The sequence below is a fragment of the Puma concolor genome, chromosome B1 (assembly GCF_028749965.1).
Source record: "Puma concolor isolate L17-30 chromosome B1, mPumCon1.1.hap2, whole genome shotgun sequence".
Classification (NCBI taxonomy): Eukaryota; Metazoa; Chordata; class Mammalia; order Carnivora; family Felidae; genus Puma; species Puma concolor.
In genome coordinates this window covers 142,819,580-142,845,627 of record NC_141670.1, presented here as the reverse complement: position 1 = coordinate 142,845,627, position 26,048 = coordinate 142,819,580, and the positions used below count along the sequence as shown (strand labels likewise).

The 26,048-nt window shown below is 35.2% G+C and overlaps 1 protein-coding gene across 4 annotated transcripts in view; it reads left to right on the top strand.

Moving 5' to 3' along the window:
* Positions 1 to 26,048, top strand: part of BMP2K (BMP2 inducible kinase) — a 132,520-nt gene that overhangs the window by 44,398 nt on the left and 62,074 nt on the right. For 3 of the 4 annotated variants that reach the window (XM_086704778.1, XM_025921524.2, XM_086704779.1), the window contains exons 2-6: positions 8,597 to 8,715; positions 12,884 to 12,989; positions 20,479 to 20,621; positions 23,102 to 23,223; positions 25,460 to 25,541. In XM_086704778.1, coding sequence (XP_086560904.1) covers positions 8,597 to 8,715; positions 12,884 to 12,989; positions 20,479 to 20,621; positions 23,102 to 23,223; positions 25,460 to 25,541 — 572 coding nt within the window. The remainder of the gene's footprint in view (positions 1 to 8,596; positions 8,716 to 12,883; positions 12,990 to 20,478; positions 20,622 to 23,101; positions 23,224 to 25,459; positions 25,542 to 26,048) is intronic. The other variant, XM_086704777.1, reaches the window with a different exon arrangement.

Below are 26,048 nucleotides of genomic sequence, written 5' to 3'. Positions count from 1 at the left end.
GGGGTGGGGGGAGGTTATTTTTAGCCTTCTGTAACTTTTGCAAATTTCCAAGCCTTTAAAAAGAAGTATTATTTTACAAAGCTAATTTTGGTTTTGAATCATGTATGCCATTTTATTTATACCTGGATGTACAAATGATTTGGGGCATGTTGATACAGGTAAGTATTGTCTCTTTGAATCTTAACTGTATTTATTTATATTAGCTTGTTTATCAAGGCATGTGTTTATATTTCTATTCTTTGTATTCTTGAAAATGTGTAGTATAAATCTTCATAAGATGGACTAGTATTAATAACAGCAGCATAATAGTGATCATAGTAGTAACTATAACAGCTACCATTTATGCAGTAGGTGATATTAGGCACTTTACCTATATAATCACATTCACTCTTTATAATAGCCCTGTGAGATCTTATTATATTTGCCAAATGCATGAGGAAACTAGGGCTCAGAACTTATCATGCCTTATGTTCATATAATTAGTAATGTTGGAGTTAATATTTAATTCCAGATCTTGACTCCAAAAGCCTTGCTCCCTTGCTATGATGGATTCCAAGAAAAAAATTTAATGGAGTAATTTGCCATCATTCATTGATTCATTCATCCAGTAAATTATAATTTTGTGCTCATTAACTTATACCATGTATTACTCTGTCTTCCATTTATATGTAACAGTGCTTGTTGCTTCAAAACCTCTAATCCCTTGTAGTGTCTGTTATTAATATAAAGGATCAAGTACTATTGTTTCATTTCTCTGGTTAGTCTCTTTTTTTAAATGGTGATTTTGGAATACCTAGTCTTGCTCGCAGTATAATATCTAGGGTTTTTTTTTTGTTTTTTGTTTTTTTTTATTTTGGTCATTGACTAGTAAGATGTAGATTCTAGCATATCTTCTGGACATTTTTGTTATTTATTGGCATCATTCTTACTATTATGTATTCAGTTATCTTACAGTGTTTATATTACTGTGATGACTTTGGAAATAGAAAACCATTGAAGCAACTGTAAAAATTTTCAGATTAATTTCAGTTAGGCAGTGAAGTATTTGGTAAGATGATGCCATCAGTATATAATATGCCCATTTAAAAATAGTATGAGTGTAATTATGCTTACATATTGCTTGTGAGATGACCAGATAAAGATATAGGGCTAATGCCACCCCTTACTAAGGCAAATTTGCAACCATTTAAAAATTTTTTCTGTAGCATTTAGATCTTCTGTTTATCCTGAACCTCAGAATTTCATGATGATGAGCCTTGATATGGATCTTTTTTTTTAATTTTTAAATTTAAATTTTAAAATTCCAGTATAGTTAGTGTGCATTGTTATATTAATTTCAGGTGTACAATATAGTGATTCAGCAATTCCATACATTACTCAGTGTTCATCATGATAAGTGTATTCTTTTTTTGGTTTTTAAAGTTTATTTTGAGAGAGAGTGTGCTCTTGTGAGTGGGGGAGGGGCAGAGACCAAGGGGGAGAGAGAATCCCAAGTGGGCTCTGCGCTGACTTTGGAGCTGGATGTAGGGCTCTATCCCATGTTGCTGGGATCATGACCTAAGCCAAAATCAAGAGTTGGACTTAACCAACTGAGCCACCCAGGAGCCCCATGATAAGTGTATTTTTTATTTTCTTCACCTATTTCACTCATCCTCCTACCCACTTCTCCTCTGGTAACCACCAGTTTGCTGCCTATATTAAGAGTCTGTTTTTCTCTGTTTTCCTTTGTGTTGTTTCTTAAATTCCGTATATGAGTGAAGTCATATAGTATTTATCTTTCTCTGACTTATTCACTTAGCATTATACCATCTAGATCCATCCATATTGCAAATGGCAAGATTTCATTCTTTTTTAATAACTAATATTCCATTGTATATATGTTGGGCTATGCTTTACTTTTGGAAGCTCATGTACTTCAAGTTTGGGATTCTATGTGTGTCTGTTACGTCTTTGGTATACTTTTCTTCTTTATTTTCTCTCTTTTCTCTTTCTGGAACTTCTATTATTGTGATATTAGATCTATTGGACTGGTCCTTTTATGTTCCTGTCTTTTCTCTCTTAGTTTTTTTGTCTGGAAAGTTTCTGGAAATGTTCCTTAATTTTATCTTCTAGCTTCTCTGTTAAACTTTTTCTCTTTTGATCCCTTAGTCTAAATATGCAAAAAGTCATTCCTCATTCTGTGCCTTTCCCTTTATTAGGACCCTGCTCTTATTTCATGACTACAGTATTTTCCCTCCACTCTGAAAATATTTATAGGTTCATTGGATGATTTCTTTAGCTCCCAGCATCTCTTCAACGTTCCTTTTTTCCTGTTTGCTTCTTTTCATCTCTTATTTATGTTGGAGGCTTTCTGTGAATGATGAAACTTTGATGTCTGGTTTTTTTGTTGTTGTTTTGTTTTTCATTTTTTTTGTGGTTTTTTTTTAAGAGTGAGGCTCTTTAAAATGATGATTGAAAGGGGTTCGTGCACATTGCAAGGGTTTCTTAATTCAGGGTTTCACTTTAGTGTGATGAGTCAGAAAGCTACTTTGTTTTCATTGTGTGACTCCCAAATTTCAGTTTCTGTATTTTTTTTTTTCTTCCATCCAGTTTCCAAGAAGAGAACTTCTCTAATCTGTGGTGATTAGTTTGCACTGTATGTGTGTATGTCTGGTTCTTGTAGCTGAACAGTGGTCTTGAATTGAGGTGGAGATTATCTTTTCAGTATGTAGACTTTTACTTAATTCTCTTATTTTTAGGACTATACTTTTCCCTCCCCTCTCCTGTCCCCATGCCTCCAAATGGTGCTTGGGGTCCCAGGTTACCGCTGGTTTAGCTCATCCTGCCTGGGTATAATGTTGGAATGGGGTAAGGAATCTAGTGGTCTGACCACTTCTATGAAGTCTTTAAGCCATTCTTCTTACTTTCTCATTGCATCATTGCATTCAAAAGGCCCCTGTAATTCTTTAGTTTTTCAGGTTTATGCCATTAGACTAGGCTTGCTTCTTGCTCGTCCTTCCTCCCTCTCCCAATCAAATGCTTTGGGTGGTCTTTCTCTGTTGTGTTTAATCCTTTACCATGTGTCCGTAAGTTTTTCATTTCCCAAAATTTTGTTGACATGTCTTGTCTCTTTCATTCTCTTTGACCTTACGGATTTATGCCTTTGAAAATCCTTTATTGGGGCACCTGGGTGGCTTAGTCGGTTAAGCATCCTACTTCGGCTCAAGTCATGATCTCATGGTTTGTGGGTTCAAGCCCTGCATCGGGCTCTGTGCTGACAGCTCGGAGCCTGGAGCCTGCTTCGGATTCTGTGTCTCCCTCTCTTTCTGCCCCTCCCCTGCTCGTGCTCTGTCTCTTTAAAAAATAAACAAACATTAAACAAATTTAAAAAGATCCTTTATTTTTATTTATGGAGGAGTACAGTGGTAAATGCTAGGGTTGAGACCACCATAAGTTAATTGCAAGTCTCTTGACTTTGTGTGACTTCCTTTTGTATGCTGCTTTTACCCTATAGCAGTGGCTTTCCTTTCTCTGTTTTAAGGTGACAAGTACTTTTCTTATTTACTTAAAATAAGTTTTCTACATTATTTAACAATTACCAGTAAAACATACACCCCTTATAACATCCAACACTACAATGGCAAATGAAGGAAAAATTGTTCTTCTTCCCTTAATTGTAGGATTCTGAGCCAAGCTTGGTGTCTGTCCCTGCATACTGTTTTTTTCTGTTCATAAAAACATTTAACATGTGTTTTTAAATTTGAAAAACACACCATCCACATACCTAATGGAACAAATGATAGACCAGGAGAAAATATTTGTACTTCTCGTATGTTAAGAGAGTTTTATCATGCTTTCCTACAATTGAAAGAAAAAGGTAACCCTTTCGAAAAAGGAACCAATGATAGGAAGGCAAGTCACAGAAGAGGGAATGTAAGTGGCCAACAAAAAAGAAGTAAAGATGCTCAGTTTCCTTGATAATGAGAGGAAAACAAGATAGAAATAACAATGCCCTGAGTCTTTTTCTCTCAAGTTGGCAAACTTTTAAATGTCTTAGTAACTTCTAGTGAGCATGTGAGAAAACTGTCTCTTAATGTTGCTACTGGAAGTTGCCATAACCTTTCAGGGTTTCATCTGGCAGTATCAAATTTGAAATGCGTTTTTCCTTTGCTAGACTCTCCTTGGAAATCTGTGCTACAGGAACAAAACACCAGTCCTTAAAAATGATTGTACAATGGTGTTTAATGCAGCATCATTGTCAATAATGGCAAAAGATAAATAGAATGCCAGACTAAGCTGAATGACCAACAGTTTGGAGATGATCAATTTGTAATACTTATGTGGTATAGCATACTATACAGCTTTTTTAAAAAAAGAATGAGTCAAGCCATGTGTTACTGTAGTCCGTGTAGAGGATTCTATTTTTTTTTTTTTCAACGTTTATTTATTTTTAGAGACAGAGGCAAAACATGAGGAGGGGAGGGGCGAGAGAGAGGGAGACACAGAGTCTGAAGCAGGTTCTAGGCTCTAAGCTGTCAGCATAGAGCCCGATGCAGGGCTCGAACCCACAAACCGTGAGATCATGACCTGGGCCGAAGTCAGACACTTAACTGACTGAGCCACCTAGGTGCCCCGAGGATTCTGTTTTTGTCCAAAAAAAAAAAAAAAAAAAAAAAAAAAGTGGGGGGGGAGGAGATGCTGCACTTTATTTATATAGGGATATATATGTTTTGAAACCAGACATTTGTATAAACTTTATTGGATAAAACCTACATTAAAGTTACCTTAAAAACAAACTTAATACGAGTATAAGGTAATTGGAGGATTTCCTGGGTGGCTGGCACTTGAAATCAAATGGAGGCTTGTTCATTATGATTTATCTCAGGCTGACTACGATATAAAACTAATATCTAATATCTAGGTCTTGCTGCTTTCTTGTTTGCTTAACCCAGTGGACTTCTTAGCCCTGTTCTCAGAATTATTTTGTTACTGATGAATTCCTACTCCTTTGGGTACTTGTAGTTGGTAAATTGACATCTGTACCGGAGGAAGTGCAGGGAAGATAAAGAAATAAACTGGTTCTATCATTCATGTTTTCATTCTTCCATGTTATCTTTTTGAATACATTTCTGAATACATATATACACCATCAGCAAATTAAAAGTAAGATAAATGAAAACATGGAAAAATAATGGCTTAATAGGAGGAATAACTACTGGTTTATCAGGAGGAAAAGTTCGTCTGTAGAAACATATGCCTGCATTCATAAACAGTTAACCCAGGGCACCTGGCGTCTCTAGAGCAGTGCTTTCCAAGGTGGTATTCAGTCAAGTGCAAGCTACATTGTCATTTTAATACTGCTAATTGAAACAAATTTAGATTGGCTTAAAGCCACTCCTTCATTTAAATATGATTATTTTTTGTGTTGGGTTGGGGACAAAATAGGTGATATTTAAGTTAGGAAGCTCATGGAATTGTTTTAGCATGTGAACCCCGTGTCCTACCCTGGAAAAAAATGGGGAGGCTAATAATCATTGCTTTTCAGAATGTATACCCACAAATTGGAAGGAATGCCTATATTATATGATTTGTAGATTACAAAAGATAGTAGTAATTTTAGCTTTCATAAATACACATTTATTTCCTACTTTACTCTGCCAGACCAGTATCTGTGATTACTTCTTTTATTTTCTTGGGATTTTGAGAATATATGGAATCGTTAATAGTACCCTCCTAGTCCCATATTTGGAATTGAAAATATAGAATTAATTTAATAACTGTGCCTTGACTTGGACTTGAACTGTATTTTGAATTGGACATAGAAATATATAGTAAGTGGAATTTGTGGTAACTGCCAGTAATCTTGTGATATATGTATCCAGTGAGTTGAGAATTGAAGTACTTGATAATATAGTCAGAACGCTAGATAAAAATTCTGAGGAAGTGATGAGCATGAATTGGATTGGTCATGAAAGACTTCTTGGAGGAAAAATATGTGTTGAAGCATTTGGTAGATATGGGTTGGTGGCAAGCAGATGATACTCCTCTCTTGAGTTACTATAATGTTTTAACTAGTTAGTTACTTCCTAGTACATGCATTATTCCAACAGAAATAATATTAGCTTATAATCAGAAAATGCTGGAAAATACAGTATTTGGAGAAATGCAAATACATTATTCCTTTTCTCAAAGCAGGCACTATTCATGACCATTATTTACCTTGTTTAGGTATAAATCCACAGTTGATGTTAGAAAGTTAGAAAACATTTGCTCAGATCTATGTCTAATTTGGGTGAATAAAATTAACAAACTAGCTTTTAGGAACAAGGGTTTTATGAAGAAAACTTAATGTGTTTTTCCCTAATTTTGCTAATTCATTGGCATAAATTTACTTTGTTTTGTGGGTGGTTGAGAATGGATATATAGGATCCATGATTTGTCTAGGAACTTTTTCTCTGGTTCAGTGGATACTTAACAAGGTTGTATATCAGAAACAGCTGGGAGACTACTCTCCACCCCCTGGTTAATAACTTATTTATATTATTATATATTTTATTTATATTATTTATATAATTATATTATTTTATATTATTTTATATTTTTATATTATTTTATATATTTATATTTTATATTTTTATATTTTATATTATTATATATTCATAAGAACATCGAAACAGAGGTAGAAGAATAAAATGAGCTGGGGGATTTTTAGCAGTATATTTACTAGGCCTGACTGAGGCTTTCTGATTCAGACTTGTGGTCAGAACTTGGAAAACTATTAAAGATAAATTCATTCTCTCTCTTTCTCTCTGTCTCTCTTACCAGCTCACCAGGCAATTCTTATGTATAGCTATGTTTGGGAAGCATTGTTCTAGGGTAATCTCTAGATAAATATCTAAAATCAAATGCTGTTTAAATGATTTATCTTGATCTATACTCATACTACTTCCGTGTCTAGATCTAACTTTTAGCATTTTCTTTAATTTTTTTCATAAAATTTGAGTAGTTTAGCACTTTATTAGTGCTACTAATTTGTTAATGTGTGCATCTGAAATCAATGCTAAATGAACTTAAAAAAAAAAAAAAAAAAAAAAAACACCTTGCACTGTTAGAGCTTTTACCTGAAATATCTTTCCCAAATACCGCCTTTTTCTCTCCTGATAACTGCCTTGTGGGTTGGTTGATTTTATTTCTCTTACATTGTATATATATGTAGAAACCCAAATCTAGAAGGTGGGAGACTTACAGTTTCCTGTAACTACAGATGGGGATATGGAGACCCTGGATTGAATTCATACTGATTCTGGAGTGTCTTAGGAGCTCTTTTCCCCCTACCATTTTATCCCCAATAGTTTGCTTTTCCTTTCACTGATTTGCATTGAATCAGAGTGCAGGTGTTGTATCATTTCTCAGGATGTGCTTTATAAGGCCTATCAAATTGATAAAAGTGACGCACCATTTTTTGTTTTAAACTACCTTAAACAACACAGTAATCTTTATACCAAGATGGGTTTTAAAAACGTCAGGTAGAAGTCTTTGCTTAGATGTGATGGAAGTAATTGTTCTTTAGAATACCTAGCAATGTGTTTCAGATTTGCTTTCTCAAGTTCAGTTAACAGACTGTCCATATAATTGTGACATAGATAATGAGGACATTTATATATTGTAAGAGTTCTGGAAGGAGGTAGTTCTAGAGTTGTCTAACTCAGTAGCCTAACTGTGTCAGTGTTCTGGGTCATTTTTTCTCTGATCCTTTTTTCTGCCATTGCCACAGATAGCTGCAGTAGGTCTAAACAATCATATTCATATACCACAAAATCCAAAAGCCAAAGGAAGATCATGGGCTTCTTCACAAGTCTTTCTCTCTTTTTTTTTCTGGGTGGACAGTCTTTCCCTAAAATCCCCAGCAAATTTTCCCTATGTCCCATGGCAAAATTTGTTACATGTCCCATCCTAAATCAGTTACTGACAACAGGAAATGAGATTCCCATTATCGCCTTACAACAATGTTGGTTCATCCCCTGGAACTGGAGAGGGAGCCACCCATCTGATCCTGTTGATGTTTCACATAACATCAGTGTTTTGTTATCACAGAGAGGGGGAGGTTAGTGGGTAGGCAGTCCTAGTATGTGCCAAAGTATATAGTAATACAGTTATGTTGTGACATTTTCCACATATTATGTAAGAGCTATTCCCAGGCAAAATGGAATTTTAGTATTTTAACTTTTAAAAGGGAAGCATATTCTGTTTTTTTTTTTTTTTTTTTGAAGTTTATTCATTTTTGGGAGAGAGAAAGACAGAGAACGAGTGGGGGAGGGGCAGAACTTATGAACTGCAAGATCATGGCCTGAGCTGAAGTCGGATTCTTAACTGACTGAGCCATGCAGGCACCCTTAGAGAAGCATATTCATTTGAGATGAATGTTATTCTCTATGTATTCCTTTGTGATTAGCATAAGAAGCCAGTGTTTTGTTTTTAATCTAATAAAATGATTGCTTACTGTTATTTTTGTCTTGTGTACAATTTATTTCCCACTGAGATTAAGCTCCCCAGTGATATTCCATGATTTGATAGCAGTTTCTGAGTCTTTTTAATTAATCGTTATTTGTTCTTCTAGGTGGATTCTCCACGGTTTTTCTGGTGCGGACACATGGTGGAATCCGCCATGCATTGAAGAGAATGTATGTCAATAACATGCCAGACCTCAACATTTGTAAAAGGGAAATTACAATTATGGTAAGTGAAAGAGTAATTCCATTGTAAGAATTTGGTGTATTTTTTTTGGTTTTGCACTAAAACATTAACTAGCTTTTTTGGCAAGCTGCTTATTGGTTTATGTGCATCTAGAAAACCTTTGAAATGCATTCTTTATAGACACACTTAAGGCTAAATATAGCCAGTCCCTTCCTCTCCTTTTTCCTTGCTTCCTTATTGTAGTTTGATGGGCAAACTACTCTACTTTTTCTCCCCCACCGTCTTTTAAAATATATTTTAGTTATGGAATGTTGTGAGAATAGAAAAATTTAGAGAATTATGTGATGAATATCAGTTTATGCACTATCCAGCTTAAGAATTAAAATCTTACAGGTACAGTTGAAGCCTTCAGTGGATTCCTTCCTAGCTATATCACTATACTGTTCTCATCCAAAAAGAAGCCACTGTCCTGAATTTGGTGTTTACTATTCCCATGGGTGTTTAATGCATTCACTGTTTATGTTTATATTCACCAACAACAATTAGTTTTGCTTTTTGTTTTTATTTTTTATTATTTTTTTGAGAGAGAATGGGGGCATGCACGCGTGAGCATGAGCAAGGGAGGGGCAGAGAGAGAGGGAGAGAGAGAATCTTAAGCAGGCTTCACATGAACATGAGCTCCATCTCAAGACCGTAAGATTGTGACCTGAGCTGAAATCAAGAGTTGGATGCTCACCCAGGTGCTCCTGCTTTTCATTTTCAGATTCATGCAGTAAAGTTTATTGTTGTTACTATTTTTTTTTTTGATGTACTCTGAAATATATGGTAAAATATCCATATCTTCCCTTATGAGTAAGGGAATTTTTTTTTTAAATATTGAGAAGTAAAAAATATTTTAATAGGTTATTGACAGAATTTCAGTAATTTGGTTAAACGGTTAAAAAACTACAAAATGAAAGTTTCTTTTTTTCTAGGGTGTCTTATTCTCAGTGCTCTGATGGCTTGTTGTTGTTTTCCTCTTCTTCCTTCTCCCCCTAGTCCTCCTCTTCTTTTCTTCCTCTTCTTCCCCCCTTTTCCTCCACCTCTTCTTTTCCCTTGTCTTCCTGTTCCCTTTCCTCCCCCTCTTCCACCTCTCCTTCCTCTTCTTTCTTCTCTTCTTCCTCCCCTTCCTCCCCATCTTCCTCCGCACTCCCTCTACTTCTTCTCTCTTTCCACCTCCTCTTCCTTCACCTCTTCTTTCTCTTCCTCCTCCTCCTTTTCTTCTCTCCTTTTCTTCTGTTCTCTTCTTCCTCATCCACTGTTTAGCAAGTGCTGTATATATACATATATATAAAATTTTTGTGTATGTGACCTTTTCTGTCTGGTTTTTTCACTTAGCATGTTTTTGAGGTTCATTCACATTGTAGAGTGTATCAGTACTTCATTCCTTTTTATGGCTGAATAATATTCCATTGTATGTGTTTGTCTGCCTCTCTCTCTCTCTCTCTCTCTCTCTCTCTCTCTCTTCACCTGTTGATGGACTTTTTTAAAACCATTGATAGGCATTTGAGCCATTTCTACCTTTAGTCTGTTGTGAATAGTGCTGCTATGAATATGTTTGTATATGTATTTATTTGAGTATCTGATTTTAGTTTTTTGGGGTTTATATCTAGGAGTGGAATTGTTGGGTTATGGTAATTCTGTGTTTAACTTTTTTAGGGATCACTAAATTTTTTTCCATAGCAGCTGAACTATTTTATGGTCACACCAGCAATGTATGAGAATTCCAGTTTTTCCACATCCTTGTAAACACTTCTTAATATCATTCCTACTTATCCAACTGCTAAGAGAGAGATTTCCCATTTTGTATCAACATCTTTATCAATACACATATTTTGATCCCTTTTATTCAAAGATAGGCACATTTATATAACATGACTTACCTGATTCTTTTATTGTCCCTATTCCTTGGTTAGATTAGACTTGGTTATGCTTTGAGATTTGTTCTTTAAAAACTTTTTAAAAAGGCTATTAGTCAAAAGGGTGAAGAGATTTACCCCAAGATAGTAGGGGTTCTTAGGCTAAGTTTTCTAACTTGTGTCTAGATACGGTACCATTGTGCCATAATTCTTGCTTTCAATAGAATTTGTGTAATTTTCAGAGATGTAAAATTTGGTCATCATCAGTAGCAGCAGCACTCAAATTCTGTGCTTTTGAACAAGAGAATTTAGGGAGATTAGCTCATTAGAGCAGTGGTCATCCAACTTTTTTTGATAACCCATCTCCCATTATATTTATGTATTTATGAATTACATGTTCAGCTACTGTTAGGTAATATCTCAAATAAATAATATCTCAGTTAAAACCAGGTTTATTATTGATAGTGGATGTGAATTTATTTTTTTTTTAATGTTCATTTATTTTTGAGACAGTGAGAATGGGGGAGGAACAGAGAGAGAGGTCAGACAGAATCCAAAGCACACTCCAGACTCTGAGCTATCAGTACAGAGCCCGACACAGGGCTCAACCCCAGGAACCCAGCAACCATGAGAGATCATGACCTAAGCCAAAGTCGGACACTCAACCGACTAAGCCACCCAGGCGCTGCTCCGGATGTAAATTTATTTTAAAAAGTATTGTTGATAATTGTTTTTTAATTTACAGACAGACCTAAATAGATTATTATTTTTAACCTCATTATATGCTGATGATTATCTTGTACTATGAACAAAAATGTCAGATTTGCCATTTTTTTCTTATTTTCTTGTATTATTAGTATTATCTTTTTAAAAATTTTTTTTTAAATGTTTACTTATTTTTGAGACAGAGAGAGACAGAGCATGAACAGGGGAGGGTCAGAGAGAGAGGGAGACACAGAATCTGAAACAAGCTCCAGGCTCTGAGCTGTCAGCACAGAGCCCGATGCGGGGCTTGAACTCACAGACCGCGAGATCATGACCTGAGCCGAAGTCGGACGCTTAACCAACTGAGCCACCCAGGCGCCCCTAGTATTATCTTTAACCTGTGGTTACTTAATAGAAAATTTTTTAGCCAGTTGTTCATTTTGTAAGTTATTTAGTTTAAAAGTATATACATTCATAGGTCCACTTAGCTGGGTACACAGTATTTTGTAGGCAAAACAAACAAATGAGAGTTAATTGTAAGTTCATAAATATTAGAGCTTCATTTTAAACAATTTTTTGGATAAAAATAAATATAGTAAAAGTTCTGATATTTTATTCTTGAGTCCCAAAGGACTATCTTGCACACTTATTTTGGAGACTTTTGGTTTTGAGTGAACCATCTCTTTTTTCCTGATTGAATTTAAAAATTAGTGTTCAAAGGGGCACCTGCGTGGCTCAGTGGTTAAGCATCTGACTTCAGCTCAGGTCATGATCTCCTGGTTTGTGAGTTTGAATCCTGCATTGGGCTCTCTGCTGTTAGCACAGATCCCCCTTCAGATTCTGTCTCCCTCTGTCTCTGCTCCTCCCTTGTTCACTCATTCTCTCTCTAAAAAATAAACATAAAAAAAATTAGTGTTCATTGAATATTTGCCTGTTAGAAAATGGCAGCCACATGTAAGTAAACTTTTTTAAAATTTTTTTTCAATGTTTGTTTATTTTTGAGAAAGAGAAAGAGAAACAGAGCCTGAGCGGGGGAGGGGCAAAGAGAGAGAGGGAAACAAGCAGGCTTCAGGCTCTGAGTTGTCAGCACAGAGCCTGACGTGGGGCTCCAACTCAATAGATCATGACCTGAGGCGAAGTTGGACACTTAACCAACTGAGCCACCCAGGCGCCCATTAAGTAAACTTTTCATTGGAACTACTGAAACCTTTTTGAATTGTGTCAGATTCTATACATATGCTTAATTCACTTTTGTGAAATTCTTCAAATATATTAATTTAGACTTGAAATCATTGGTAATAGAGCTTTACAATGTATGTTTTTTTTTTTTAATTTTTTTTTTTTTTTTTAACGTTTATTTATTTTTGAGACAGAGAGAGACAGAGCATGAATGGGGGAGGGGCAGAGAGAGAGGGAGACATAGAACCAGAAGCAGGCTCCAGGCTCTGGGCCATCAGCCCAGAGCCCGACGCGGGGCTCGAACTCATGGACCGTGAGATCGTGACCTGAGCTGAAGTCGGACACTTAACCGACTGAGCCACCCAGGCGCCCCACAATGTATGTTTTTTTAATTTTTCTTTTTCTTTTTTTTTTTTTTTTTTACACAGAAGGAGCTGTCTGGTCACAAAAATATTGTGAGTTACTTGGATTGTGCTGTTAACTCAATTAGTGATAATGTATGGGAAGTGCTTATCTTAATGGAATATTGCCGGGGTAAGTATTTTTCTGCATTTGTTTTATACTGAAAAAAAAGTTACCCTTAAAATGGTTTACTAGGTGTCTTGGTTTCTCCCAGGGCAGTTGTCACTTGATTCTAGACACTTATTGTAATCTCAGCTTTAATTATCCACTTAAGGAATGCTGTTAAGAAATATTTAAAATCGGGGTGCCTGGGTGGCTCAGTCGGTTGAGCGTCTGACTTCAGCTCAGGTCATGATCTCACAGCTGATGAGTTCGAGCCCCGCGTCGGGCTCTGTGCTGACAGCTCAGAGGGTGGAGCCTGCTTCGGATTCTGTGTCTCCCTCTCTCTCTGCCCCTAACCCTCTTGCATTCTGTCTCTCTCTCTCAAAAATAAATAAACATTAAAAAAAAAAAAAAAGAAATATTTAAAATCTAGTCGTCATTGCTGTAGTGATGATATGAGCATGTAAATGACGATTGGAAAAATGCTGTTGTGTTTAAAACAAGAAATCTGAATGAGTGAAGAGCAGTTACATATCATGCTCCCTATACTTTTATAGTCCAACTAAGAAAAGCATAATGTGTCAATATTAGTGTTACAAGATTTTTTTCCAGCACTCTATATTAACTTTCAGTATATCAAATGTAATAAATTTAGATGCATTTTGATCTGTAATATTTATAAAGTTATATCGTCTTTTTGGGTTCTTTTATAAATATCAGAAGATTTGAAATTAATTTGAAATTAATCCATTTTCTGCAAACTTCTTAAAAAATTTTTTAAATCAGACTGTATCTGATTTGGGTTCTAGGGAGCCTTGGCTTATATTTAGATTCTCTTAAGACAGTTATATGATTTTTAATTATGATATTATGAACACTTGTCATTTCCTGAATGTTGGAGGAGTAGGCTGATGGTAATGTTGGAGAAAATATAGTTTCATTTATTCTAGTCTTGTAAGGAGGGAAGGACAGGGGAAAATGAAGTGAATCAGAATTATAATATCTATTATGATATATTTAAAAATTATTTCCGTATATATTATAAAAAATTAGATGTTTTCCTGATTGTTTTCTCTTGTATATATCTCATACTGTAAAACATTGTGATCTCTTTAAGGAGAAGATGTTGATGTTCTTTACTCCACTTTCCTGAATTCTATCTAGCATTTGTGGTACTAAATCTTGGCTGGATAGAGTAGCTGTTGGTTATTTGTAAAGATAGCGTTTTGCTAATTTTTTAAAGATAATTGAATCTAGCATAATCATAACCCTGGATGAGTTTAATTGATAGTCATCCAGAAGACATTTTAAAAGGAGAACCGAATGAACTTCAATTTTTAGGGGACAAATTTTATTTTAAAGTAGAGGTATGACCTGAGGTATGTTTTGAAGAAGGCATTCTTTTTTGCTTTTTTACAAACTTAAAAATTTTTTTTTATCTGGTTTGAATCAGCAAGCTGATTCACATGAAATTTTAATTTTTATCAAAGTAGTACACGTATATGTTTTAAAAAGTCAAATGGTTTTGTTAAGCCGTGGCTAAATCAGTATCCTCCTGCCCCATTACTCTCCTCAGAGGCATTCACTTTAAAAATGCTTGAGATATTTCTCATATTCACTTCCATATTTCTACACGTCATTATATAGAGGAAAGTGTGTAGTTTTAATGAGATCCTTAGAGTATGAGAGAGGGGGAACTTAGAAAATCAGGAGAAGTATGTGATTCTGGGTATGAGGAGGCTCTTGAATAAAAGTTTGGTAGTGCTCTTTCTGGTTTTATGTTTTGCTTTTTATTATTGTTTTTTTAAGTTTATTTATTTTGAGAGAGAGCACAAGTGGGGGAGGCAAAGAGAGAGAGGAGAGCAAGAGAATCCCAAGCAGGCTGTGCACTGCCAGCACAGAGCCTGACATGGGGCTCGAACCCACAAACTGTGAGATCATGCCCTGAGCCGAGAATCAAGAGTCTGACGCTTAACTGACTGAGTCATCCAGGCACCCTAATTTTATGTTTTAGATAATATCTCCAAGAAAAGATGAGGATTTAACTGTCAGAGTTTTTTTTTAATTTTTTAATTTTAATTTTTAATTTTTAGATTAAATTAATAATCGGTATTTAAATTATTTTGCTTGCTGTTTAACTGTGATATGTGATAGCCTGTAATTAACATTTTTGTTTTTGTATTTAAAATTTTTTTCCAGGAGCTAATATACCCATTGATAATTGCCTATTTTCCTTCATATATGTTAGTAGTTTAGCCCAACATTCCTCAATAGAAATGCAAATCTTTATGTAGTATACTTCAACATTTACATATTTGTGTCAGTTTTATTTTTTCTTCCATAGAAATATCCTTTGGGGAGACTTCAGTTCTGCTTAATTTTGAATAGCATTTAGCTGTGCTTCTAGGAACTCCCTATGCCTTCTTCCTATCTTAGACTCTCTACTACTCATACTTCCTCCCTTGTTTTTACCTACCTCCTTTGAATAGAGTACATTTTTTCAGTAGCTTTCTGATAATGGATTATGGAAAGAAGCATGTTTGAAACCTTGTATAGAATTATTTTTATTCTGCATCCATATTTGATTATTCATTTGGCTGGCTAAAGTGTTGTAGGTTAGAAGTAATTCTGGGCTAGAATTTTGAAGGCATTATCCCCATTTTTCACCTAGTTGTTACTATTGAGAAATAATTTTGGGCTAGAATTTTGAAGGCATTATCTCATTTTTCTCCTAGTTGTTACTATTGAGAAATCTCATGCATTATGATTCTTCACTTTTTTTAACGTGACCTCTTTTTTTTCCCATGGACACTTAGAATCTTTGCTTTAGCTCTAGCATTCTAAAATCTTAGGTATATCTGCCTTGGTTATCGGTCAGTTTTGCTATCTTTATTGCTGGGACTCAGTTTTTTTCTCTTTCATTTTCTCTGTTCCTCTCTTTGTCTTCTCTTTTTAAAAATTCTAATTGTGTTGGGAGTTCCTTAAATGTATCTTTTAGCTCCTCTATAGAATTTTGTATTTCTGCTATTTATTTTTAATTTCCAAGAACTCTTATTCTCTCAATGCTGTTCTTTGTTAAAATGCACTTTGCTCTTTAGATGCAAGTCATTTGTTGTCTGCAGTTATTAATTACAGTTTTTTGTTTTTTTTTTAATTTTTTTTTTTCAACGTTTATTTATTTTTTGGGACAGAGAGAGACAGAGCATGAACGGGGGAGGGGCAGAGAGAGAGGGAGACACAGAATCGGAAACAGGCTCCAGGCTCTGAGCCATCAGCCCAGAGCCTGACACGGGGCTCGAACTCCCGGACCGCGAGATCGTGACCTGGCTGAAGTCGGATGCTTAACCGACTGTGCCACCCAGGCGCCCCTTAATTACAGTTTTTATTTTTTAAAAAATTTTTTTTTTTTTCAACGTTTATTTATTTTTGGGACAGAGAGAGACAGAGCATGAACAGGGGAGGGTCAGAGAGAGAGGGAGACACAGAATCGGAAACAGGCTCCAGGCTCTGAGCCATCAGCCCAGAGCCCGACGCGGGGCTCGAACTCACGGACCGCGAGATCGTGACCTGGCTGAAGTCGGCCGCTTAACCGACTGCGCCACCCAGGCGCCCCATTACAGTTTTTAAAAAAGAGTTTTCTTCTGTTCTTTGTGTTTTTGTTTTCCTGAATTTTTCTCTTGTTATTACACCTTCTTTTTTATGTTAGAAGTTTCCTTCAAATGTTTTACCAGCTAAACGTACTGCATGCACTATAGATGAGAATGTGCCCTCTGAGTGGGCTTTATATCCCAGAGAAGGAATCCAGAGGATTTGAATAGGGCATACTCAATTCCTTTTTCTCACATGAATCAATTAGATAAATTCTTTTTCTTTTCATGGGGGAAGAGTGAGTTGCAGAGTAGAGAATGGGAGAATAATTACTTTCCCCTTCTATAAAAGCTGATTGTATTACATAAAATTGTTTAAGAATGAAGGTACTTTTGTAAGGCAGTCAGTGTTATGAATAAAAATCAGGTACATTGGTTTTGATTTTGTAAGGGATGAAACTGTGTAGGAAGTAGAAGAATGTATTGTATAGCCGATATGCACCATCACGGTTAGAGGTATCAATTTGTTACAGCCATCTTTTGTGAAATGTTAGATTTTTGTGGGTTCATGATTTGACACTGCTAAATTTGTTAATATTCTTGTGTATAAGTTAAAGAGAGATTAATTACAGGCTTTAGGTACCAGACGTCCAGAAATCAGAGTTGGTCTTTTGAATATGTTTCCATTATTTAATGAAAGGAGCTTTTTGTTTTGGAGGTGTTTTATAGAAATTCCCACGGATAACATACCTGTTAGCTTTTGCTTTATAACAAAACATCCCCAAACTCAACAGCATAAAACAACAGTCATTTATTAATGCTTGTGTATCAGTGGGTCACTTGTTGTAGACTGAGCTTGGTGGAATGACACTGTTCGTTTTAGTTGGGCTTGTTCACATGCCAGTGGGTTTGCTGGGATTAGTTGGAGTGGCTCTGTTTCAGGTTTCTCATCCTTTTCCCTGGCACTAGAAGCTTATTTGGGGGATGTTTTTCTCATAGAGATAATAGAAATACAAGAGGGCAAGTGGAAGATGTGAGGTCTCTTAAGGCTTAGGCTTGGGATTGGCACACTGCCACTTCTGCGTTATTCTTTCAGCCAAAGTAAGTCATATGGCTGAGCCCACATCAAAGAGCAAGGTATTCTCTCTGCTCCATTTATTGGGAGGAAGTGCAGTTACATGGCAAAGGGCCGGGATAAAGTGAGGGTTGAAGATTTGGGGCCAGTGGTGCAGTCTACTACAGATAAAATTTAATTATCTTATTAAAAAAACCCAAGTCATGTAAAAATTAAAGTGGAATGTAAGATTGCACTTTACAGAAGGTTGTTGGATGACTAAGTGGTTGGAAAAATGTTGAATTTTCCATTTTAATGGTGAAATTGGTCAGAGTGTAAAAGCTTTTGTTTAGGAAATGATACCTGTTTGAAAAAAATATGGAAAGATTTGAGAGTTATATGCATCCTGTTTGAAAAGATTTTCAGTATACATCGTTTGATTTCTGAATCTGATTTTTTTCGTTTTTCAAAAAATTTTTTTAATGTTTTATTTTTTATTTATTTTTGAGAAATAGAGAGAGAAAGAGGGAGGGAGAGAGGGGCAGCAAGCTAAGGAGACAGAATCCAAAGCAGGCGCCAGGCTCTGAGCTGTCAGCACTGAGCCTGATGCTGGGCCCGAACTCACTAACCGCGAGGTCATGATCTGAGCTGAAGTCTGATGCTTAACCGACTGAGCCACCCAGGTGCCCCTGATTTGTTTGTTTGTTTGTTTTTCATTAGAATAACCTTTACTTTAATCTTCAGAGGACTTTGATTTTGAATAATGAAATTTTACTTATTTCTACATTTGAAATGCAGCTCAGTTACAGCTCTTAGGTTTTTCTGGGGACTTGCATTTCGTGATTCAAGATCTCTGAATGTGAGAAAGGAGATTAACATTTGTTCAAATTTTTTTCTACTCATTACAACATTGAAAGTTAGGAAGACGTAGAATGAGTTTAAGATTATGATATCTTTAGCTGTGACATATTTCAAGAATGTGAATGAGCATCAATAAAACACTTTTTATCCTGTTTAATTTTTGTTTAAAACAAGTTCAGTGTCTAACACACAAGAGGATGGGGGAAATTCCTGCCTGGTCAGGTATCTTGAGGTGTCCTGAACAAATTACAATCAAATATACTTTAGTGTTCTGAAATTGGGGATTGATAGATAAAATTTGGTATTTTTTCTGCTTTAAAGTTTTCTGCTATTATAGGAAATACATGAGAATGCTGTTTAGAGAGTAGTATTAAATGAACAGGTGTATATGCACCTTCTTGCAGATTACAAAGTAGCAAACATTCATTTGTCCAACCTTGTTAAAGGAAGGTTTCAAGTTAACCTAAGTTTGCCTTTTTAAATTCCCAAACTTAATTTTCATTACAATGCTTTCTGAATTACTTTTCTTTAAAAAAATTTTTTTTAATGTTTATTTATTTACTTTTGAAAGAGAGAGAGAAAGAGAGGGCGCACAAACAGGGGAGGGAAGAGAGAGAGGAGACACAGAATGTGAAGCAGGCTCCAGACTGTGCTGTCAGCACAGAGCCTGACGCGGGGCTTAAACTCATGAACCGTGAGATCATGAGCTGAAGTTGAACACCTAACTGACTGAGCCACGCAGGTGCCCCTAATTACTTGTGTTTCTTGTGTCCTTCAGTGGTGGTCAACTTTTTCTTAATAATTTAGAATTGTCACTAGACTATCAATTATTGTGGTATATGCAATATATAATCATCCTCTCAGGGCTCATTGGTATGACTGTTTGATTTTAGTAAGTTATTCTGCCTGTTGCCTTTTACCTGAATTAGAGCATTAGCCTCTTAACCCATCTGTCCATTTCCACTCTTGTGATTTCCCCTACCCTCCAGTCAAGAAGATCCTTTTAAAAGTTAGATCTGGAGTGGGCACCTGGGTGGCTCAGTTGATTAAGTGTCCAACTCTTGATTTCTGCTCAGGTCTTAATGTGAGATCGAACCTGCATCAGGCTCTGCACTGACAGCATGGAGCCTGCTTGGGATTCACTTTCCTCCTCTCTTTCTGCCTTTTCTCTGCTCACGCGTGTTTGCGCACACTCTCTCTCAAGATAAAGAAACATTAAAAAAAAAAAGATCAGGAAGTCCCTGGTTCTCAAGATAAAATCTAAAATATGGCTGATGGCTGTCTTGTCAGTCTCATATCACTTTACCTTTTCTCAGATTTTTGGACCATACATACCTACATTGGCTTTAAGTTAATCAAAATTATTAAGCTCTTTTCCAAAATGGAGGCCTTTGTACGTACTGCTTGCTGTTGCTAGCATGCTTTTCTCGCAGATCTCTGCCTGGTCAGTTCCTAATCATGCTACAGTCTCACCATAAATATCACTTCCTCAGATAGGCCTCATCTGACACCCTCCCCTCCCCATCCTCCTTTGCCAATTTAAATTTAGGTTTCTCTCATATTAGCCTTATTGTACATAATTATATGTGTTTATGTAATTGCTTAATGTTTACCTCTGCCTTTAATTGATAAATTCCATGATAATATAAACTTTATTTTTGCTCACAATTGTTTATCTAATAGCTAGCATAGTATTGAATAACTGTTTCTTCAAATCTATGATGCCGTCAATTGTAAAGCATACTTTGATTTCATAGATGTTAATTAAAATCTTGATAAAAGGCCAATAGCATTAGCAGAACATCATCTATCTTAAGATGTTTTTATTTCAGAGATGTAAAGTATGAAAAATGTATGTTATTGAATCAATATGATATGGTACAGGAAGCATCCTTCCATGAGCATTATGAAAAAGCCAGTTCCCCTTTACTTGAGACCATAAAGGCATTTCTTAATTTCTTTGTGGTAGTCTTCATTTACTAAAAACATGTCTTCTCAAAATTACTTTTTTGGTTAGCTGGGCAAGTAGTGAATCAGATGAATAAGAAGCTGCAGACAGGTTTTACGGAAGCAGAAGTGTTACAGATATTCTGTGATACCTGTGAAGCTGTTGCAAGATTGCATCAGTGTAAGACTCCAATAATTCACCGGGATCTGAAGGTATGAATTTTAGACTACTTATGGATTAATACATTTTGAACTTTAGCATTAAAATGTTCTTGGACTACTGTCTTCCTCTATACCAGTTTTTATTACCAGCACTGAAAGGATCTCTCTGTCCCAGGTTCATTTCCTGAGGCCGTGTAAAGACTATAGACTAGAAATTGTGTTTTCCATGACCCTGAGGGTTTCTAGTATGGCTGTAGAAGTAGATTTTTATGGCCCTTCCTCTGCGTCTGTTGTACATAGTAGGCTTCTTAAAAAGGTTTCATGTGAGCAAAAATGTGAACGTCATTGATGCAGGTTGAATGTCCCTCCACATGATTCTGTCCAGTTCTGCTCTCCTCCTATTTCCTATAACCCATATTAGGTGTCAGGGTATTTTGCAGAGATTTTGGAGGCAAGCATGAATGGGTCGCTGTACTCAGTTATTTACCATTTACCATCGTTTTCTATCATTTACTATATTTAGGTGATTTTCTTTAAGGTCATTTTATCTTACCTTTTTGTGGAGTCTGATCTCTTGTATATGGCACCCACTTGTTACATTGGAAAAGGTCCCCCAAAGGATTTGAATATTCCCAGTGTCATAGTGCTCAAGGTATCATTACACATACCATTTAAAAATCATAGGTTTCCTCTTAGATGCCCACAAGCCCTAAGATTACAAAAACTTCTCTTCCAGAAATGCGCTATACCCAAATATCTCATGGCTAATTTTTCACATTGCTTCAAGTCTACTCAGATTAACTTTCTCCATTTGTTCAGTCTTGCACCTTATTGTGCCGATTGTTTACTTTCTGTTCTCTTCCACTAGCATGTAAGCTCCATGTGGGCAGGGATTTTTTTTTTTTAATGCTTATTTAGTTTTGAAGGAGAGAGAGAGAGAGACAGACAGAGAGACAGAGCATGAGCAGGGGAGGGGCAGAGAGATTGAAGGAGACACAGACTCCGAAGCAGGCTCCAGGCTCTGAGCTGTCAGCCCAGTGCCCTACACGGGACTTGAACTCACAAACTGTGAGATCATGATCTGAGCCGAAGTCAGACGCTTAACTGACTGAGCCAGCTAGGTTCTCCTATCCAGGTATTTAGTATTTAGACCTTGGCACATAGCCAAGGTCTCAGTAATATTTAGTGATTGGATGAATCCCAATTCTGACTGATTATACGAAATTTATGAAAGGTGATAATAAAATCCCCCTAGGATACAAGAGAATGGAAGATGTCACGTAGAATATAGATTGTTAACCATGAAAGTGTCATCTAGGGCAACCTACGGTGTAACAGGTTACAAATTAGGCAAAGATTGAAATGTACGACTGAAGACATCTGTCCTTTAATTTGGATAATGAGTGTAGTTCATTTGAGTTCTTCTGAATATGCAGCTTTTACATTTTCCCTAATAATTTGGTATGTCTTTTTATGCTGTTTTGGCTTGTAAACCTTTTTCATATTAAGTTGATGTTTCCAGTTGGGTCTTCTTGATTTAAAGCCAGAAAAGACATTGAACTGCATACTTTTATATAGGCCCTGTTTCATATGCTTAGTTCGTTTTACTTGTGTAAATTTATGCAAACCTATGTTTGTTTTAAGTAGATGTCTTGTACAAATCTTTGTTGTGTATAAATCTTTTAAAAAGTTGACTAAATATGAAATATAGAAGAAAAACAAACTGTAATGTATTTTGGTAGAGTGGAGAGCAATTGAATAGCTCATCTAAGACTGCATTATAAAGGTAGAAAATATTATGGGGGTAAATGTAATAATAATAGTATCATTTATTGAGTGCTTACTTTTTTTCAGCCACTCTTCTAACTCTTTACGTGTTTTAACTCATACGATTTTTACAACAATTCCATGTAACAGATACTGTCAGCGTCCCCATTTTGTAGATAAGGAAATCAAAGCACAAGAGTAGTTCAGCATATTGTCTAAGGGGACATATGGTAGCAAATTGCAGAGTTGGGATGTGAACCCACACTCTCCTGTGCATGTCGTGTATTCAGGTTGCTACAACTCTGATCTCCAAGTTAACACATAAAGTCAAAACTGTGTTTTGTTAGTGCAGCATTTTAGATAAAAATGGAATTAGGAGTCAACCAGAGGTAGAAATTTAATGGTTTTTGTTACTTGTCTATAGATAAGCTGAAGTGTCAGAATGAAAAATGGAGGTACAGTCTAGACTTCAACTGCTACTAGTTCTTCTTTTTCATAGAAGAGGTTTAAAAGGATTTAGGGCTTATAGACCCCTGCAAAAATCATCCTGGGATGGGAGGAGCACTTCTCTGTTCTCAGTAGGAGAAACAGTAGACATTGTCAGGTATATTTTTGGTCTGATTGATTTGGCCTTCCTCACGATTTATCTTATGTCTTTCTCTCTGTATATATGGCACAAACCTTGTGTTTATTTTGTAAAAACATGGTTATGAAAGTATAATTTTCACTTTGAAAATACTACTAATTATTTATTTTTTCTGAAGGTAGAAAATATTTTGTTGAATGATAGTGGAAACTATGTACTTTGTGACTTTGGCAGTGCCACGAATAAGTTTCTTAATCCTCAAAAAGATGGAGTTAATCTAGTAGAAGAAGAAATTAAAAAGTAAGTTTCTATCTTTATTGTGCTTTGTCTCATGGGAATTTTAGGTAACTTAAGTCTATGGACCAGATTTGCTAATACAGATTTTAGGTATTTCATTTATAGATTTCTTTGAAATATTTCTGTGCCATAGACATTGATTAATTTATGTCTGCTGTAGCTCAGTAGTAAATATATTTTATCATAGATACAAGTTTTTCATGTACATTGTAAATGTATTTATCAAGAAATTTATTAAGTTTGAGTAATTTGTGGAATTATTAAAGGGAGTTTTAAGTGATTATTGAGTTTAGTTAAACATTGTGTTTTTACTGATACTGAGGACTTGTTCTTATTAGGAAGATAATAAATTATTTGAAAAGTAAGCTTTTGCTTTATATTTAAGATGAAGAAGATTGACTTGTTAATGCAATGAAAACTCTGGAAAACGTGTTACTTTGTAATAGTGTATTGGAAAGCTCTCTGGTAGAAATATGTCATATATGCTCTATTTTTCTTAGTTTTATACTTTCTGTGGTTGCTAGAGTATCTATAAAGACCTTTCCCTTTTCTGTTTTCTCATTTAGAAAATAGAACTGTTTATAAATCTTAGGTAAATCTTATATTACTTTAATAAAATGATACAGAATGCACAAAGGTCTGTCAGAATAGGAATTTCTGAGTAGTTGTTTTTTCTTGGTCTCCTTTCTTCTTCACAGTTTCTCATTTGTTTAAGACTAACAGCTATCATTTGAACTGCAGTATGCATTTTGAAAGAACTCAAGGAGAGCTGATCTTTCCCTGGCCCATTTGTATAACACAGTGGGTTTCTAGACCATGTATTTCTACTCAGGAAATATAGCCTATGGTGATTATGTTAGATTCCATAAAAATTAACTCCTTAGTAAACATATAAATGTCCTGAAGAACACAAGAACAAATCACTGAATTGGCTTTTTGGGGATATATGTTTGTATACATATATATGTATATGTATGTGTGTGTGTGTATATATATGTATGTATGCATATATACATATATACACATATGTGTATGTATATATGTATGTATGTATATATATAATTTAAAAATTATTTGGTTGTGATTTATAACTGCTTTAGGATCTCTGACTTGCTGAAATTTTCATTTCATTCTTTTCATTCTTACTGCTGAAGAATTTTCATTCTTACTGCTGAGATCTTAAGGTTCAGTAGAATTTTGTAGTAGTGATGAGTGCAGGTTCATGAGGAATTCTTGTGCTTTGTGGCTCAGTTGAGGAGGTAATGGTCTAACCATTTATTTAGTTAACAGGTGTTTATTCAGGGCCTACCATGCAGTGGACACCATTGTTGGTGCTGCAGTATAGCAGTGAACAGAAGTTCTGTCCTCGTGCAGTTTGTATTTTGGTTTTGCAGGTTGCTCCTCATAGTGTTGTCATTCAGAATTTCTCACCAGTCAGTAATTTCGAAAAAGTAAGATGATAGGATGTTGAGCCTTAAGATATTTCATACAAAATGAAACATATCAACACTCAAAATTAAATTATGCCATGATATAGGTAGTCCTTCCAAAGTCTAATAATTTCTGCTATGAGATTGAGTACTACTTTATTAAAATATTCTGTTCATAATGGATTTAGAGTTTTTATGTTGGTAAAGATTTATTCAGTGTCTTTTAATTCCAAATAGCTTATGATGGCAGTCAGTTCTAGAAGTGTTCTTAATTAATGTAGTTAGAATGATGGCAACTAGATTACTTTTAAAACAACAGCGATAAAAACAGACCTAGAGGAGATTTACTACTGTGTGCCGGGAATTATGTTAGAGTCCATAAAAACAAACTCCTTAATAAACATATAATTTTTTGAGTGGGTTGACATTTTGTTTTTAAATTAATGGACTAAAGTATTTTGATTAGGGTAGTTTTAGAGTCTAATTATATTATTTAAAACAAATTCAAGGAAAACTATATTTTCAATCCATTGTCTTTATTTCAGATTTTTAATTAAAATTAAGTTTTTATATCATTAGAGATGCTGTCGCATTTGTTGAATAAAACATGTATAGATGCTTTGTATTGTTAAATCTTGATGGACTTTTAATGAGCTTTTTAAAAATAGTATTATTTCTATATAATGTTATTGAATCTAAAAGTTTTCTGTAGCATTTTATGTAGAAACAATGTAGTATCTATATATTTTTTTTTTTTTTTTTTTTTTTTTTTTTTATATCTCCACTCCATTTCACTTATTTACTGCCAGGTATACAACTCTGTCATACAGAGCCCCTGAAATGATCAACCTTTATGGAGGGAAACCCATCACCACCAAGGCTGATATCTGGGTAAGGCCAAGAAAGGCTAACATTTTCTCTAACCAAATTAAAAAAAAAAAAAATCTGAGTTCAGTTGGTTATTTTCCCCCTGTTACCCCAAAGGTATTTTATAATAAGTAGAAGAAAGTGGTATATTCTTATACAGAAGAAGAAAATAAATAGAACATTTTATCTTTTTAATCCTGAAATGGAAAGCTTAGGTATAAAAAAGCAAATAAAGGACTTCCATATAATGTAACTCTTTGCCACAGTATTTTTTAGAATTTATATTACATATGAATGTAAACATGTTTTGATTGAGTGTAATTTTGATTGAGTGCAGTATGGAAAAGCTGGTCATAAATCTTAAGTAATTCTTAGAAATATTTTTAAGATCTTTTTAATGGAAACTAACATGAGTCAATTTTTTTCTAATTAAAATCAAGCCATTGACTAATTTCTACATATTGAAGATCTTAGCATATTCAGTTGGCCCTTGAACAACATGATTTGAACTTAATTTGCAGATTTTGATTT